Source organism: Populus nigra, chromosome 8, assembly GCF_951802175.1.
Source record: "Populus nigra chromosome 8, ddPopNigr1.1, whole genome shotgun sequence".
NCBI lineage: Eukaryota > Viridiplantae > Streptophyta > Magnoliopsida > Malpighiales > Salicaceae > Populus > Populus nigra.
In genome coordinates this window covers 14,019,706-14,035,212 of record NC_084859.1, presented here as the reverse complement: position 1 = coordinate 14,035,212, position 15,507 = coordinate 14,019,706, and the positions used below count along the sequence as shown (strand labels likewise).

Genomic DNA, 15,507 nt, shown 5'->3' with positions numbered 1-15,507 from the left:
TTAAACTCATAACCACAACAATAAACACTTGAAAAATATAAAAAAAATATAGTAGACAAATGTCTTAATTACACAATGCCAATTTATCACACAATGATGTTTCATATCTAAATCAATCCAACATCTTTTTAATCAAAATCATCCTCTTTGTTTTCATCATCATCATCTTCTTCTTCTTCATTGAATTTCCAGTCCATCTCATTATCTTCATCTACTTCTCTATATCCATTGGTATTCAATATTACATTTAACTCATCGATATCAACATTAGCCTAACTTTTCTTAATGAAATTAAAATTAGATTTTCTAACTCGATAGATGGAATAACTTGATATAGATCAACTAATAATTTCATTTGAAATACATTGTCTCCTTCAATCACTTTATCATTACCTTCTTAACAACTTAGACATGACTATTAGATGTAGTCATCACAATAGATAATCAATCAACTCTATTATAATCATTTCTAATAAAGGGATGTATATATAATACACTTAATGATATTGTTTGGTAAAAAAAAAATGTATCCATTAGTAAATCGCAAACTCTTGAGTCGTTTATAGATAAGAAACTATGCTTTTTTGTCTACAAAGAAGGTAGCTTTTGGCTTTGTAACACATAACTCATCATTAAGCAACTCTATATTTTGATGGTTATAATACAAAACTATATCCATTTTAACTTTTATATTATCTTTTTTTTTCCTTTCATGTTCATGATCCTGTTAAAAATATTATCAAACATATTCTTCTTGATATACATAACATCCAAATTATAGTGAATGACATTAGTTTTCAATAAAAAAAAATAATAAGAAATACTTTGTTTTACCCAATTATCGGTCATATCAGAACAAGAAAACTTCTGCTTACCAAAATAAAAATCAAATACAATGCCCTCATATTGTGTAACTACATCATACAATTATTCACCCTATAGTACTAATGATGTAACATTCCTTTCAGATTTACCTTTCAATAAGTCATTTTTGTTGTTTCTGTATTGATGATGACTTGGCTAGAACATTTGGTGGCAGTTAAAAAAAGCTCTATCATCATTTATTAAGGTAAAGACCTTATTATTTTTCACACAGTATGTACAAGTTAATTTCTCATGTGTGCTTTAATTTAAAATCATCCAATACATTGAAAATCATTTATAATCCACATTATATTGTCTTTATCTAAAAAGTATGTTTTCTTAAGACATATATTAAAACTCTAACTTATCATATCTTATTCAACTCATCAATCAACGATTAAAAATAAACATTTATATTTTTACCTAGACTATAAGGACTCGTTATGGCCATAGATAAAAAAAAAAAAAATTAGAACGGTATGGTACATGTAGGAATCCATAAACGGTGCAAAAAAATTGGAATATTGGATTCTGCTTTATGCAATCAGATAAAAAGAGAACCGGTTTTTGCACCTTGTTTCTTGCCGCGTGAGCAAGGGGCATTCTTTCCTTGCCAGCTTGCTTGGACTGGCCTATTGATAATTAGAATTCTTTCTTCTTCATCTCCATGATAAAATTTGGGGGCGGGGGGGCTGTGTTGACTTTTATCTTTAAATTTCACTCCATAGTCAATGCAAAACATGCAAGAACCCACCTCCTCTAGATGAAATGAGGAGCCGCTGAACCCAAACAACCTTCACAGTACAGCTCTCTGGAATACAGAGGAGATTTGTAGGTACACTAAAAACATAATATCCAACATGATTAAACCAGCATGCCATGACATCTGGTCACTATTATAGATTGTAAAGGACCTCGTAATTCAAATCATTTTTTTTTCCTGTTTTAATTAGTAAGGTAGCGTTATAGACATCATAAATTTCCCAGCAGCTCCGACATGTATTACAGAACACAAGCTACAGCCTTAGGCAGAATTTTTCCTGTAACATTAAACACGAACCACACTACTATGACTATCAAGGGGCAGATATTTTACATTAAAAATTGGATATCATAAAATGTAAGAATTGTTGATGAAATTACAAATGGGGTCAGAAACCTTGAAAAACATCACATTCACCTTCTAATCCCGACACATTTATATCTGCAGATCATCCAGCGAAAGTTCATTTGCTGTCAGCAGTTTGAGCTTCTGCAATTTAAAATCAATTGCATTATATTTTGGTCAGATGTTCAGCTCACATAACAATATATAAGGATCATTGGAGGCACCAGGGAAAACTAGTTACCGTAATAAATTGTGGAGGATCATCAAGGCTTGAAGAACCCAAAATTACTTCCCTCTGTAACTTGCTCGTGAGCTTGTGGCAAACTCTTAGCTGGAGATTAGTTAGAGTTAAAACACTAAACAAGCCAAAAGGACAACCATAATCATTGATTTGGGATTCAACATCTCCTTACCTCAGATCTCGTAGCTCCACCTACAATGAATACAAAAATACGCTGGCCCATCTTTTTAAAATCACTAGATGCGTGTCTTAGAATTGAATCACTGCAGGGTAGCACAAAGCAATGACATTACAAATAAAGCCACAGGGATAATTAAGTTACTCTTAGCCTATCAAGTTCCTTGACACTCCAAAGACAGGCATAAAGCACTATGGTGGCACAACGAGCTCATATAAGCAATTAACTAAATCAATCAGGAGATCATAACCAAGCAGGGAATTCAATGACTGATAGATCACAGGACCATAACAAAAGATCCAATAGATGCGTTCGGTTTAAATAAGAAATTATCGAGAGTTGAAATCCATGCTTTATTTTCCCACTATTCATGGAATATTCAATAGACTACGCATGGAAGAATAAGAAATATTACCTTGAATAACCATCATCGGAGTTCCGTGGTCGAGCCCATGTTGGTGTCCGTTTTGATCTCATTGAATGGGGAGCGGGAACATGATGCATTGGTGTGGACTGGGATGTCCCATGGAAAGATGGGCTTGGGTCATTCATACATGGATATTCATCCTTGGACAGTTCTCCTTTGTTAAGTTTATCAATAAGTTCCTGAAAAAAGATTTGCATTAGGTGAGTACCATCTTTTCATATAATCTTACCAACAGTCAAGACATCAAGGCTGTCAAAAATAACACAATTACTCTGCGGCACATGATGTTTAGTTTGGTTTAACTTCTTGTTGGAAGATAGAGATTAAAAGGAACATGACTCCATGCCTGCTAACTCTTAAACTTTTTTAATTTTCTCTCTTTTTTTTTTTTTTGAGAATGCTACTTTATAATTCTTTAAAATGGTATTAAAAGGGGAAAAAAGATTGGAATAGTTAAAGAAAACTTCATTATTTCGGTTGATGCAAGAAACATAAAAAGAAATATTATCTAAGAATACTTATCATTAGTATATTAAGTATATTATGATTTATTATAAATTATTTTTTATTTCTAATTTTTGAAATATGAGAAAATCTCGATTTTTTCAATAGCAATATTCAATCAATTGTATCACAAATGTATAGGAAAAAAACAACTAAATTTGTAGAATTTATTAATATGGAATACAAAAATATATCAAAAGAAAATATCGAAATAATAGATACATTATCTAGATAGAAGAAATTATCTTAATTTTATAAGTATATGAGATAAGAAACTTTAAAATATTTTCTACTTGAAACAATGCTTGAACTTATCCTTGTGTTTGTATGATTTAAGGGAGTGTTTTTGTTTTTGCGGTTTAACTTGATTTTCAAAGTATTTTTTAAACTGTTTTTTGCCTAAAAAGACATCAAATTAATATTTTTTTCTCAAGATATCGTGATCTTTTATTAAAAAAAAATTTGTATGTTTACTATCATTGCTTATTCTTTTATCATCTAATTAAAATAAAATCAGATTATTAGACTCAATCGGGGGCTATAACCCGGGTCCTTATTCTTCTATTTTTTAAAAAACGTGATTGCAGCACCTAGACATCATTTTTTACAAAGAAAAAAAATGTCAACCCGCAGTGTAGCACAGGCTCATGTCTAGTAAAGACAACAATGTTATTATGCAATATCAAAATTTTGATTGTTTAAATCCTTAAAACTCTTAAGAATTTAATAAAAGATCAATTTTTTTACTAGGAATATTTGTTATGGTAGGATATTAAATCGTAAACATACAAAAGGAATGGATAGTTTAGTTGTACTATTAGTTTTCACATTTCTAACATCTAGGAAACTAAATTTCCTTCCTCTATATTAGGATATTGCTTTCTATCATACCAAGAGAAAGTAGTTTGAAAATGTAAGATTTTAAAGAATACAATATTTTTTAGCGTGAACAAATGCATGCAAATTATAAAATTTTAGATCTCATAAATCTCTTGAATTGATTAAGATTAAGTTCTTGATGGCATCAATATTTTATTGAAATTTGTTGATTTTGTCAAAGTCTTCCCCAAACTAGACTAAAAAAGTGAATTTTGGTCAGCGGTTCTTGTAAATTACAGAATTTGATTTTTAAAAAAATTTATATTTTGAGATTTTGTTAAATCCATGATTAAATATATTTTATTTGTGCAATAAAATATTGAATTACCTTCCTCTTTTCAAAGAACAATGATGTTGAGTTACATGATTTATGAAATAATACATGTTATTACTTTACATTAATAACAAAATAAAATTTATAAATATCTATTGAATACATAATTTAAATCACTATATTGAATTTAATGATTTTTTAATTGACGGGAAAGGATTTCATATTATCACTTGGGAACAAAAAGTTATCTCCATCACAAAAAAAAATGAAGTTAAATTTTATTTTTTTATACTTAAACAAAAGATATTATTGAATTTAAAGTCAATATATTTAGGTTATTGAATTTTTTTCATCCATAACATTGGTTTGATTGACACCTTGGTGCTTCTTCCTTTCCATGCATTCAAGTTTTTTAAATTCTTTAAAAAGGCTTGAGGCTAACATTTTAAAATAATAAATACTTTAAAGAGATAAAATCAACTTATCATGTGTGGGTCATGTGCAACGCACATGCAGAAAAACTAGTAAAGCATAAAAAGTGTAACTGTACATGAAAAATCAAATAAGAACTCGGATGTACCTCTATCATGGGGTAAAAGCGGGACAACTGCCATGTTGTTTCTTCCTCACTGGTGCGGTCTTTCCTGGCAGCACGCTTCTTCTGGCAATTGATTGGGAAGAAGAAAAGAAAGAGTAAGCTTCAAAATTGACGATTAGATACAGCATTTCAACAAACATTTGTGTTCACCTTATGAATATCAAACTTCAGGGAAAAAGCACCAGTTGATCTTTTTTTGGTATCTGATGCCCCCGCAAGCAATCTCATATTATTCACAGCATTCATGTCATCCTGCGGTAATCTTGCCAGCTAAAATAAATTCATAAAATTAGTTCTGATGTGCGAGGAAAATGTTCTCAATAACATCAAATCAGGAATTCAAAAGATCACAAAAGCTCTGCTGGCTGACCTCAAAACAGTATAAGAAAATGAAAACCAGCACAAAAACAAAGATAAGTACCTTCATTATATTAAGACCCCTTTCACCCTCAAGCTTCTCAGGAAAAACAGCTGCAAGAATCATCAACAACCGCAACTTATTTTCACGAGTTGTATCCTGCAAAAGAGTGAGACTCCTACTTTATAAATATTATTGGCAAGTTGAAATGCACCCATTACAATTTACCACAAGTTTTACCTCTTTCGTAGTCAGAAATTTAATAACATCTTTCATTCCTGCATCTCCAAAAACCAGGTCCTGCTCTAGTTGACCAAGCTCTCGAAGCCCCAACTCCCTGATAATTCTATTAATTTTTCCAGCAATCTGCATCCATAAAACACAATTTGTATAAAGCCATGGACCACTTGCAAATTTCATAAACCAGTGGGTCTTCTTTCTCTTTCTGATTACACACTATTCCAAACGTATTCAAAAGGGGAGAAAAACTTAGTACAATTTAAGCTAATTGCAATATGTGCTTCCATCTTGGAAAAAAATTGAACTTCATTTGTGCTCCCATGAATAATGGGTTCTAAGCAGAGGACATAATTAACTTCTTATCTGGAACCATGCAACAACAATAACTCCTATGGTAGTCTATCCATTGTACAATTTCAAAGTTACTAAAAACCATGCAAATAAAATACAGAACCAAATATCTAATGGCATTTCCATCAAGGAAAAAGTTCCACTCATTGGTATGGAAGGAAAGTTCATATAATGTGTTGTGAAAATATTTGAAACTCAAAAGCGACATGCGGAAAGGGAGGGAAGAGGAAGAATTGAAGAACCTACTTTTAGATGATATTTCCAGTGAAGCTTCATAATTATAAGACTTGTTGGGTTGAGTAAATTTATCAATTAACAAGTCACCTCAAATCAATTGAGCAAAGTCTTGATAAAATCTACGACGCAGCACTCAAAAGAACATGAGTAGGATGCCTAAACATAAAGCTCTAAAAAGGGCAACATTGAAAAGTAGCAAACCAGAAAAATTCCATTTGCTGCACTCTCTAAAAAAAAAACATTGTGCTGTTCTGAACGGGGCTTCAGCAGCCTAACTAAAGTATGAGTAGAGATGAACAAGAAACGAAAAGCAACAATCAAGAAAGCACTCAAATAGTATCCTGCGTCATTAATTTGAGTTAGTAATGGAATGGTTAGGGAATTCAATTAGAGCAGAATGCAATTTGGTCGATTTACACATAAAATATGCATCAGCCCTCCATCAAACACCTAACATTTGAGCTAATAAGCAAAGAGCATCAACAACCTCTTAACCATTGGGGAGGGGGGGGAGTTTACATTAAAGCCAAAGAACTTTAGGATTCAGAGATAACATCAAGCATGAGCATTAAATGGCAATATCATAGTGTCATCAGGCCAAGCATTGTTCATTTGCAAGACACCAACATTCAATCTTTAGGGATGAGACCTAGGCATAACCTAGTGGTAACTGCACTCCATCTCCACAGAAAAGGTCTGGAGTTCAAAATACACATCCATTAAAATAGCTATTCATTCATCACAAAAGTTGTTTGGAAAGGATATCTAGAATGAAGAAATTAGTTTCAAATAACCACAAAGTATAATAGCTACACTATATGTCAAATTGCCTTGAAAAAAGCATAAGCTGGCAAAGTAGTCCAGAGCCCAGGAGTCATTTTGCTAAACAAGTAGGAAGAATGAAGTTAAACTTCTGAACCAGGTTTGGAAATAAGAGCATCATATTATAATTGTATTCCTTATGTTACAAATGTGCCAACTAAAAGAGAAAATGAGCAGTTTGCTGTCAGAAGAAATAAACTAACCTCTACATGGAGAGAGAGCTTGTCAATCTGTTCACTGTATTGAGGCAATGCTTGAACCATCTGTTGCAAGTCCCGTGTAGAAAGTTCACCACCATCTCTACACAACAGTTAAACTTCAAGGTTGGAGATATACCATCACAGCAACTAATAATCTGGTATAGAAACAACCATATATCCATTCCTAAGCTCAAAGGATACTTATATAAACAAGGAAGAACATTTCTCTTTAAGATAACAAATATCAGTTATTCTACTAACTCCACTGATATTTTTAACTTCTTACAGCATCTGCCATCCATCCACCCATTCCCCATACTTCACAGCCACCTCCCTCCTTGAAAAACAATCCCTCTCAATTACAAAACTTCACGTGTGTGTGTGTCATCCAGGCGGTCCCCGCTTCCAACATCAACAAGTAGCACCTGAAATCATCGTCCATGCCATCATTAAAATACTTCTACTCATCATCCCAACCAGTTCCTACGAAAATCCAAAATTTCTCAACCCTCCCTTGACGTGGGCACTTCCAGAGGAGACAAATGAGTAGGTATGGATGACAGATTACTGTTTGCAATGTCAACTTCTCCCTGTTTTCCAATAAATAATCTTCTTTTCTTTTCATAAAAAATGCCTCTAGACCATTTGGTAATGGAATTTCAGGTTGCATAATATTATGAACCAGGTGGTTCCAAGCAAGACATGAAATAATGAAGTTGGGATCACAAGAAGTGTAAATTAAATGAGCACACAGGACAAGAGCTCTGAAAAACTAAAAGAAGAAAAAAGAAAAAGAAGATTCGTAAAACCCTCCATAAAAAATAAATTGAAAAATAAACAACTTAATGAAACAATTCTAATATCAATGTAACACAGATCAGTAATTAGAGCAACATCTTATAACTAGCATGAGTCACTTCATGTATTTGAAAACTTGTGTCCTGATAGGTCTCCTTTTCTTACTCATCCCTTTATTGTTGGGCAGAGGGACTGAGTTTTCTATTAAATTAACTCATTTGTGAATTTTGAACCATTAATCAATGCTCCTATGAGGTTAAAGTTAATGAAACTAACAAAATATAACACGAATGACATCATGATAATGGTCAGCAATTTACATAATAAAGAATTTTCATCAACCTTGAACCATGTTGGATTTTGGCAGCTTTATTTTTTGATACAAAGTTGGTCATCTTCTCGTGCAACCGCTCACTAGCCTAATAAGGAAACCAAGGATTAGAGCATTCACCAGGTGGATGTATAAAATCTAACAAATGCATAGGAACTATACATACAAATGCTATGTGTGCATGCCGAAGCTCAAGCCAAACAGGATCATGTTCCTCCAAAAGAACTTCCTTTTTTTCAGGTGGACCACCTGCTTTGCCGGGAACCTGAATAGGGAAACTCCTTGATGAATAGTATCCCAAAGAGATCCAACAGCAAATCGGAAAATCCAAGAGTATAGATAGAACTCTCAACTATTGACTTACCTCATGCACATATTTATTTCCCTCCATATTCAACAGATCATGGCACATGGCATCATATGTCCACTCATGTATGACAGGAGCAATCTAAAAATTGTTAAATTAGCACGAGCAACAAAACCAAGCCATGCAAAAAGCAAGTAATGAGTTTATAAGCAATGTGCATTTAAAGACCTGATCTATAGATCTATCCAGGATGAGCAGTTCACAGGTTTCTGTCTGGGGAAAGTTTTCAATCTTTTGCTTATATTGTGTTAGAGAATCCCAAATTCTAGCAGCAAGCTTTGTAGGAATTAGATCACGGGAAGTTGTCATTGTTGTTACATCAAGGGACCTGGCAGCACGAAACCTCACAAAAGGAAATTCCTGAAAAATAGACATAAGCATGCCTAAGAATATTATCAAGAGATTGTGAATCAACATATGGAAGCCATTCTATATACCCGTAGTGAAGCAAAAACTGTAGCGATGCGAGAAGCCATGACATTCAAACATGCATCACCTTTGTGACTATCCTCATCATCCCCAAAAAGTTCTTCTAAAGCCCTTTCATTGTCAGTAATAAAACCCTGTGTGGAACAACGTATCACCACTAATGGGAAAAGAATAACACAATGAAGATAGGCGCAAGAAAAGGAAATTATGGGTTTACATAAGAAAAATTCACAAACAAAAGAAACAAGCTTCTTGAACTGTGTGATCAGAAATTTGTGAAAAGGATCAAACAATAAGTTTATATAAAAAATAATTGTTTTAAAAAAATGAAAATAAAATACTAGCTGCTTTCAATTGCTCAAACTATCCCTTAGGGGAGTTATTTAAAAAACAAAAGAAAAATAAAGATTATTTTCCTTAAAAAGGTTGTGCAGTTTCAAGTTATCTGTGACACATTGGCATCATCATTGACTGGATCTTCAGAAACCTGGCATTGGAGCTTGGTCATTTAAGTTACCCTAAAAATAATCACTGGTCACTGTGGCATAAACACCAGGTGCATGAACAATTCCATCTTTATTTCTCTCTCTTTTCCTTTTCTTTTTCACAAGCTCTTTTTTTTTTTATAAGCTGACTGAAGCTTCCAATCCCATCTCTCTCGTGGAGTTATAGGCTCAAGACACCAGAGGCTTTCTTGAGAAGAAGAAGAAGAAGCATAAATACCAAAAAAGCTACTTAGTGTCAGAAAATGGAATTGTTACAGATTGCCATGTCATGTGCCTTTTGACATACTGTGTTGCACTGGAGAAAATAATGATGACTACTTTCAAATAAAAGATAGTATCTAGCTCTAAAAATCAATCTTAGTGACGCTAATCTCTGGATGGAAACAAAAGAAACATGGGAGCTGCTAAATATCATTGATGAAATCAGGCATCTCTAAAGCATTGCTGGAAACTCAACCTGAAAAAAAGTGCTTTTCCTCGGCAAAATAGCTATTGTTAAAATTTAATGAATAAGAAAATAAAAAAGATAATCAATATTTTGCATATGATATTGAACCGGAAAAATGAAGTAGCATCACCAAACCTGGCTATCTATAGCAAAATACTCCAAATTCATCTGCATAGCTCACACATCAAAATGACAAATATGTCAATATCAATTTGTAAGCTTTAAAACAATGATGGATCAAGAGAACATATATCTAGCTGATAAATCAAATTGCTTCAGCACAATTATTGATCCAAAGGACCAAAATTTTTAATGAGAAAGAGACCTATACCTCTCTCAATGCACCTATGCGAGTTAATACACTTGAATCTTTCTTGATATGAGAAACCAGTTCTCTCGATATAGGGGAACTGAAGAAAACAAATGCCCTTCATATACAGAAAAGAAAAAAAATAAGTTGACAATAATTAGTAAATTTGGACTTTCAAAAGTTAAAATTGACTCCCAGAGAACAATGAATAAAAATTATTCACATACTTTTTGTACAAAGGCGATTTCCCAGCCATGTCTGACAAGAACATGATAACACTGCAAAATAAAACTAATAGTAAGAACACAACCCCTTATGATAACAAAATATATACAGGAAGAAAGAAAGAAAGAACACCACCAGCATTATTTAAATAAAATAAGAGACAATTAGCAACATGATGACAGAAAAAACAAGAGTCAGGGAGACAAGTCCCCATACACTGCCTTCACTGCAGATAAGAACTTCAATTCTTTCTTTAAAGATGTGATAAAATTGCACAGACTACTAGGTATCACAAAAAGTAATGGGTGTAAGAATTACTAAATAAAAACAAAAACAAAAAATTCAACGTGGAGCACAGGCATCATGAGGTTAAGTCCCTTAGTCAACCTATCAACTAGAATAAGTAAACTAGTTAATAATAAGAGACAATACCCAAAAGGGTTGAGGATCATATTTACTAAACTGAGTGCATTTCAAAAAGTCGTTCACCTGCCTTAAGAACTAAAATTCAGATTTATAATCTCTCTCGTGCTCTATATACAATCTATTCAAGATAAATTAAATATGCCTTAATGTTATTCAGGCAAGTCCCAATTGCTGCGAAGCAATTAAATTGGAAAAGCTCCAAAAAACCAATATTCCTTTTTTTCTTTTTTAAGGGCAGGATAATGAACATGGAAAGTCAACCAAAGGAAAATATATTACTTCTCTTTTGTTGGTTGGATGAAGTATATAGCATCCATGGAGGGCAACGGCTGCCTTCTTCTGTATATGTCTTCTACCACTGCAATGAGAAAAATGATAATCAAGCAACTAGGTGAATGGTGAATGAAGCAATTAAAATTCAAATGCTCATTCTCCCATTGGTTAAACCATATAATCCCATTTGCAATGCAATTTGAGGAATTTTACACATAAGCTAAGAGAATATCATATTGTAGAACAACATGTTTCAGTAATTTACAACAATCAGAATTCTGGTATGGTTGTATGGAGAATGAAATGCTTCAATGGATAGCCATGTGTGAAATTAAATCATTTATTTTAATGACATGATATTCAATGAAATTACTCCATCTCAGCAAATACTAGAATAATATTCTTTGATGCTAGCAACCGCCTGCTCTCTAAAGTGATCTAAATGCATACAATACATGCCAAGCAATATTTTGCACATAAAAACTACAAAAAAGCAAACATTTCTCCAACTGTCTCTCAAAGGGATTTTAATAATTGTAATGAAATGTTCTGAACTATCGCAAATTTTAAGAGTTTCCCTTTTATTCCTTACATGAAACTCCTTCCTGCGTGATATCAGCCATCTTGCATGAGTATGACATGATCTTCACAGTAAGTCTGTCCATGATGAGAACCTGCAGGTAAGAGATTCAAGAACCGACATTAACGAGAAATGCACATTCTAAAAGATGGAAAACGATGGTAGGATAACTCTAATCACGTAAAAATGTAACAAAACACTTGTCTAAACTGAGCAATCATTGGGTAAGGTAACCATGCAAGATTCTAATAGAGTCCCAAATTTTCACTAACAGTTAATTTCGTCTGGACACTCAAGCGACAGTTGACACGAGATGGACATGTACCATTTGTATCAAAACATAGGTGTCGTGTTTCTAAGACCGATAGGAAAATCAATTTGAGATACTGTGAAATGTTGGGATTTTTATTTGAAACTCCATCAAATACAAGAACATTTACTCTAAGTGGTATTGAGAAAACAGTATAGATTACAGGCATTGCAAAATTATGACGAATTTGATAGGACCAGGTGAGGTACCTTCCAAGTTGATTTTGAGTTCCCTGTTTTGGCTGATCGAAGCATTTCATGCAATAAACCTGAAAAGAAATATAAACTTAGAATGACAGACGACATTCCCTTCCTAGTTTTCTCACAAATTCAACAAAAAAAATTAACAGCATCAACCAATTCAAGGTGGTCCATTAAGCTTTCGTCTGTTTAGCAAGCAACTTGTTCCAATGGGCAGAAATTTTCTCATATCAAAGCCATTCTTCTTAGAGAAATAAGATATTCAACTCCAATAATCTCAACTTCAAAATTTATAGAATCCAAACAAAGATACAGATATCGCATTAGCGACTAACCTTCGCCAGATTAAAATCGAAATCTCCAGCACAAATTATTTCATTCTTATCGATATAAGGTAGCAATTCAACAAATTCCTAGCGACTGAGATGGCAAACCCTAACTAAATTTGGCCAGTATCTCTATTTATTAGGTGCTGATCATTTATCAGAAATAACAAAATTACCAGTCATTTTACATTACATTACAAAATACTCAACTAAGTTTGAAGCTTAAAATAAATAAATAAACTAAACTATCACTCCAATGAACTAAACCAAAAAAAAAAGAGCACAAGATCATAGTAAATTGCTTGCTTTAGAATCAATCAAACTGAACCTAAAATTGAAAGCATGGATAGAGAAGGAGATATTGAAGTTACGTTCACGGCTGATTTGTCTAAAATTCCTGTAGTCGCCACCGTAAGCAGACGACGAATCAGAATCCGAGAACGACATGTCGACGATAAATCAAAACTCCAAAGCCTCCGATTCTCTCTCTTTTCTAGTCTTTGCTTGATCGGCGGATCCAAAAACGATAGTTGCAGAGATCGTTTTATAGTGATCGAAGCAGGGAGGGAGGGAGGGAGGGAGGGAGGGATATCAAAAGGAGGCAAAATGGGGGCTAGAGAGAGAGAGAGAGAGAGGATGAAAAATTGACTAATTTAGAAGTATTTTTTATTAATTGAAAAAAAAATGAGTTTTTGAAATTTATAAAGGTTGGATTGTGGTGGCTAGCGTGTTGACCATTGCCGGTTCAATTTCGCGTTGCCTCGTGGAATAGAGGAGTTGAAAGATATATACCGGCGTCTGCAATGGAATTTTAGCCTTTGCTTATCGGATTAGTTAAAATTATCAATTATTTAAACTTAATGTAGAACTTAGAAGTATTTCTCCCTCCAAAAAACTACAATTAAGAATCGTTCTCTATTAGAAAAGAAAACGAAATTCCGTCAATTTACTAGAGAAAATTACATCAATTTCACACCTACATTAATCGTTCTCCCTCGTAAAAAGCACCTTGATCGTTTTTAATGCAAACACGACATTAATTCGATGGGTTGTCTAGTTTCTTTTCTTTTTCTTAGCTGATAGGAATTGTTTCGTAGTTATAAGTTGAAATGTAGTAAAATATGACTTATATATTCTCTAAAACATTTTTTTAAGTGAAATGTACCCTTTGTTGTTGGGTGCAAAAACTTTTTAAAATAAATAATTTGTTTTGTTACAAATTAATTCTTTTATATTTTTAGATTGTTTTCATGTGATGATATCAAAAATAAATTTAAAAAAATAAAAAATTATTGTTTTAAAGCATTTCAAAGCAAAAAACATTTCAAAAAAAAATTGCTACCAAAATGTCAAACGGGCCTTTGAAAATATATATGTGTTTGGTATTGTAATACAAAATATTTTTCTAAAGTATTTTTCACTTAAAAATACATCAAAATTATTTTTTTATTTTTAACATTAACATATCAAAATTATTAAAAACACTAAAAACTATTGATCTTATTTTTTAAAGTAAAATGTATTTTTTGAAACACATTCAAAAACAAAAAGTCATTGCACTACCAAACACTCACTAGATCTATAGTTAGCATAAAGTCGAGTTCAAAAAATTACCTAAAATGGTGATTGAGTGAAGAGTCAAATCACGAAGAAGTTTGACTTGGATTGGATAAAGGACAAGACAAGAACTCCAACTTTAGATAACACTAGTTCATTAACTTGTGCTTTGTCGCATAATTTTTTTAAATGTAAAAAAAAACACTTAAAGCATAAGAATTTTTCGGCAATGCTATGAAACCCAAGCAAATAGATAAATCTTGAAATCACTTAACCTTACTCTCTGCCTAGCACGAGTTTCTAATTAAACGATACAAGAGCTAGCCTAATTGGTTTAAAGGAAACTCAGATGACCACAAAAGCATGGATTCACTTATAAAGAAAAACAAAAAAAAATAATATTGAGACGATGACATATTGAATGACCTCAATCACACACAACTCGTGAAGTTGTGTTTAATAACTTTTTAAAAAATTAATTTTTACTTGATTATATGATAAAAATTAGATGCTCATAATTTCGAGCATCAATCCTAAAATTAACATTTGTTTGAAACCGTGGTAACCCACAAACAAAGAAAAAAAACGTTCACGAGGTCTATTTTCCAACCAATTCAATATTGATGGATGAAATAAAAAAAAAGAATAAAATAGTATTTTTACATTATTATCAACATTAAGTAAAAGACCATATTGCTCTTAAGATGACGATTAAGCCCTTGAAATTAAACTTTAAAAGTGAATTTTTTTATAAAAAAAAAACTTAGACTCAAGTTAGGTTTTGTTTTGCATTTATGGGCATTATAGTAACTTAACTTTGCAAAAAAAAAAAACAAGACAACAATAACCTCGATCAATTAAGAGGTGGCTAGTCCACAATAATTGAATGAGGGTAAGTATGAAAGTCATTGTAGACATCAAATATGGAATGAGAAAAAAATAAAGGGTGAAATTGAAAAAAAAACAAATTCAAAACAAACCTAAATAAAAATATCAAAATAACGATAACAAAATCTAATAGACAAGAAAAAATTAAAGGAGAATGAATTTGTAAACAAAACAAAATTTTATAAATTAATCAAATAAAAAAATAAGGGACAATATCAAAAGAAAAATAACTTGAAGGGCTTATATTAAAAT

General features: G+C 32.4%; 1 protein-coding gene across 3 annotated transcripts; it reads right to left on the bottom strand.

The window, feature by feature from the left end:
• Positions 1-1,215: 1,215 nt before the first annotated feature.
• On the bottom strand, positions 1,216-13,540 carry LOC133701777 (SNARE-interacting protein KEULE-like). 3 transcript variants are annotated; one of them, XM_062125863.1, is made up of 22 exons: positions 13,182-13,540; positions 12,494-12,552; positions 11,987-12,068; positions 11,401-11,479; positions 10,698-10,748; positions 10,492-10,588; positions 10,296-10,328; positions 9,215-9,340; positions 8,946-9,137; positions 8,775-8,858; positions 8,577-8,675; positions 8,422-8,498; positions 7,285-7,381; positions 5,672-5,797; positions 5,495-5,590; positions 5,224-5,343; positions 5,056-5,136; positions 2,807-2,997; positions 2,386-2,476; positions 2,214-2,303; positions 2,045-2,116; positions 1,216-1,675 (listed from the first exon to the last, which is right to left on the bottom strand). In XM_062125863.1, exons 1-21 carry the CDS (start codon positions 13,255-13,257, stop codon positions 2,063-2,065), a joined length of 2,001 nt encoding a protein of 666 aa, XP_061981847.1. In that variant the 5' UTR covers positions 13,258-13,540; the 3' UTR covers positions 1,216-1,675; positions 2,045-2,062. The 3 variants fall into 3 exon arrangements, with proteins under 3 accessions (XP_061981847.1, XP_061981846.1, XP_061981845.1); XM_062125862.1 differs by lacking the exon at positions 1,216-1,675 and adding an exon at positions 1,726-1,904; XM_062125861.1 differs by lacking the exon at positions 1,216-1,675 and having other exon boundaries at positions 1,726-2,116; positions 13,182-13,539.
• Between the last annotated feature and the right edge of the window lie 1,967 nt (positions 13,541-15,507).

Coding starts and splice junctions, on each gene's coding strand:
- LOC133701777 (XM_062125863.1), bottom strand. CDS start 13,257: ATGTCGTTCTCGGATTCTGATTCGTCGTCTGCTTACGGTGGCGACTAC. Junction 12,553..13,181: donor TAGACAAATCAGCCGTGAAC/GTAACTTCAATA, acceptor ATTTCTTTTCAG/GTTTATTGCATGAAATGCTT. Junction 2,117..2,213: donor ATCCTCCACAATTTATTACG/GTAACTAGTTTT, acceptor TTTAAATTGCAG/AAGCTCAAACTGCTGACAGC.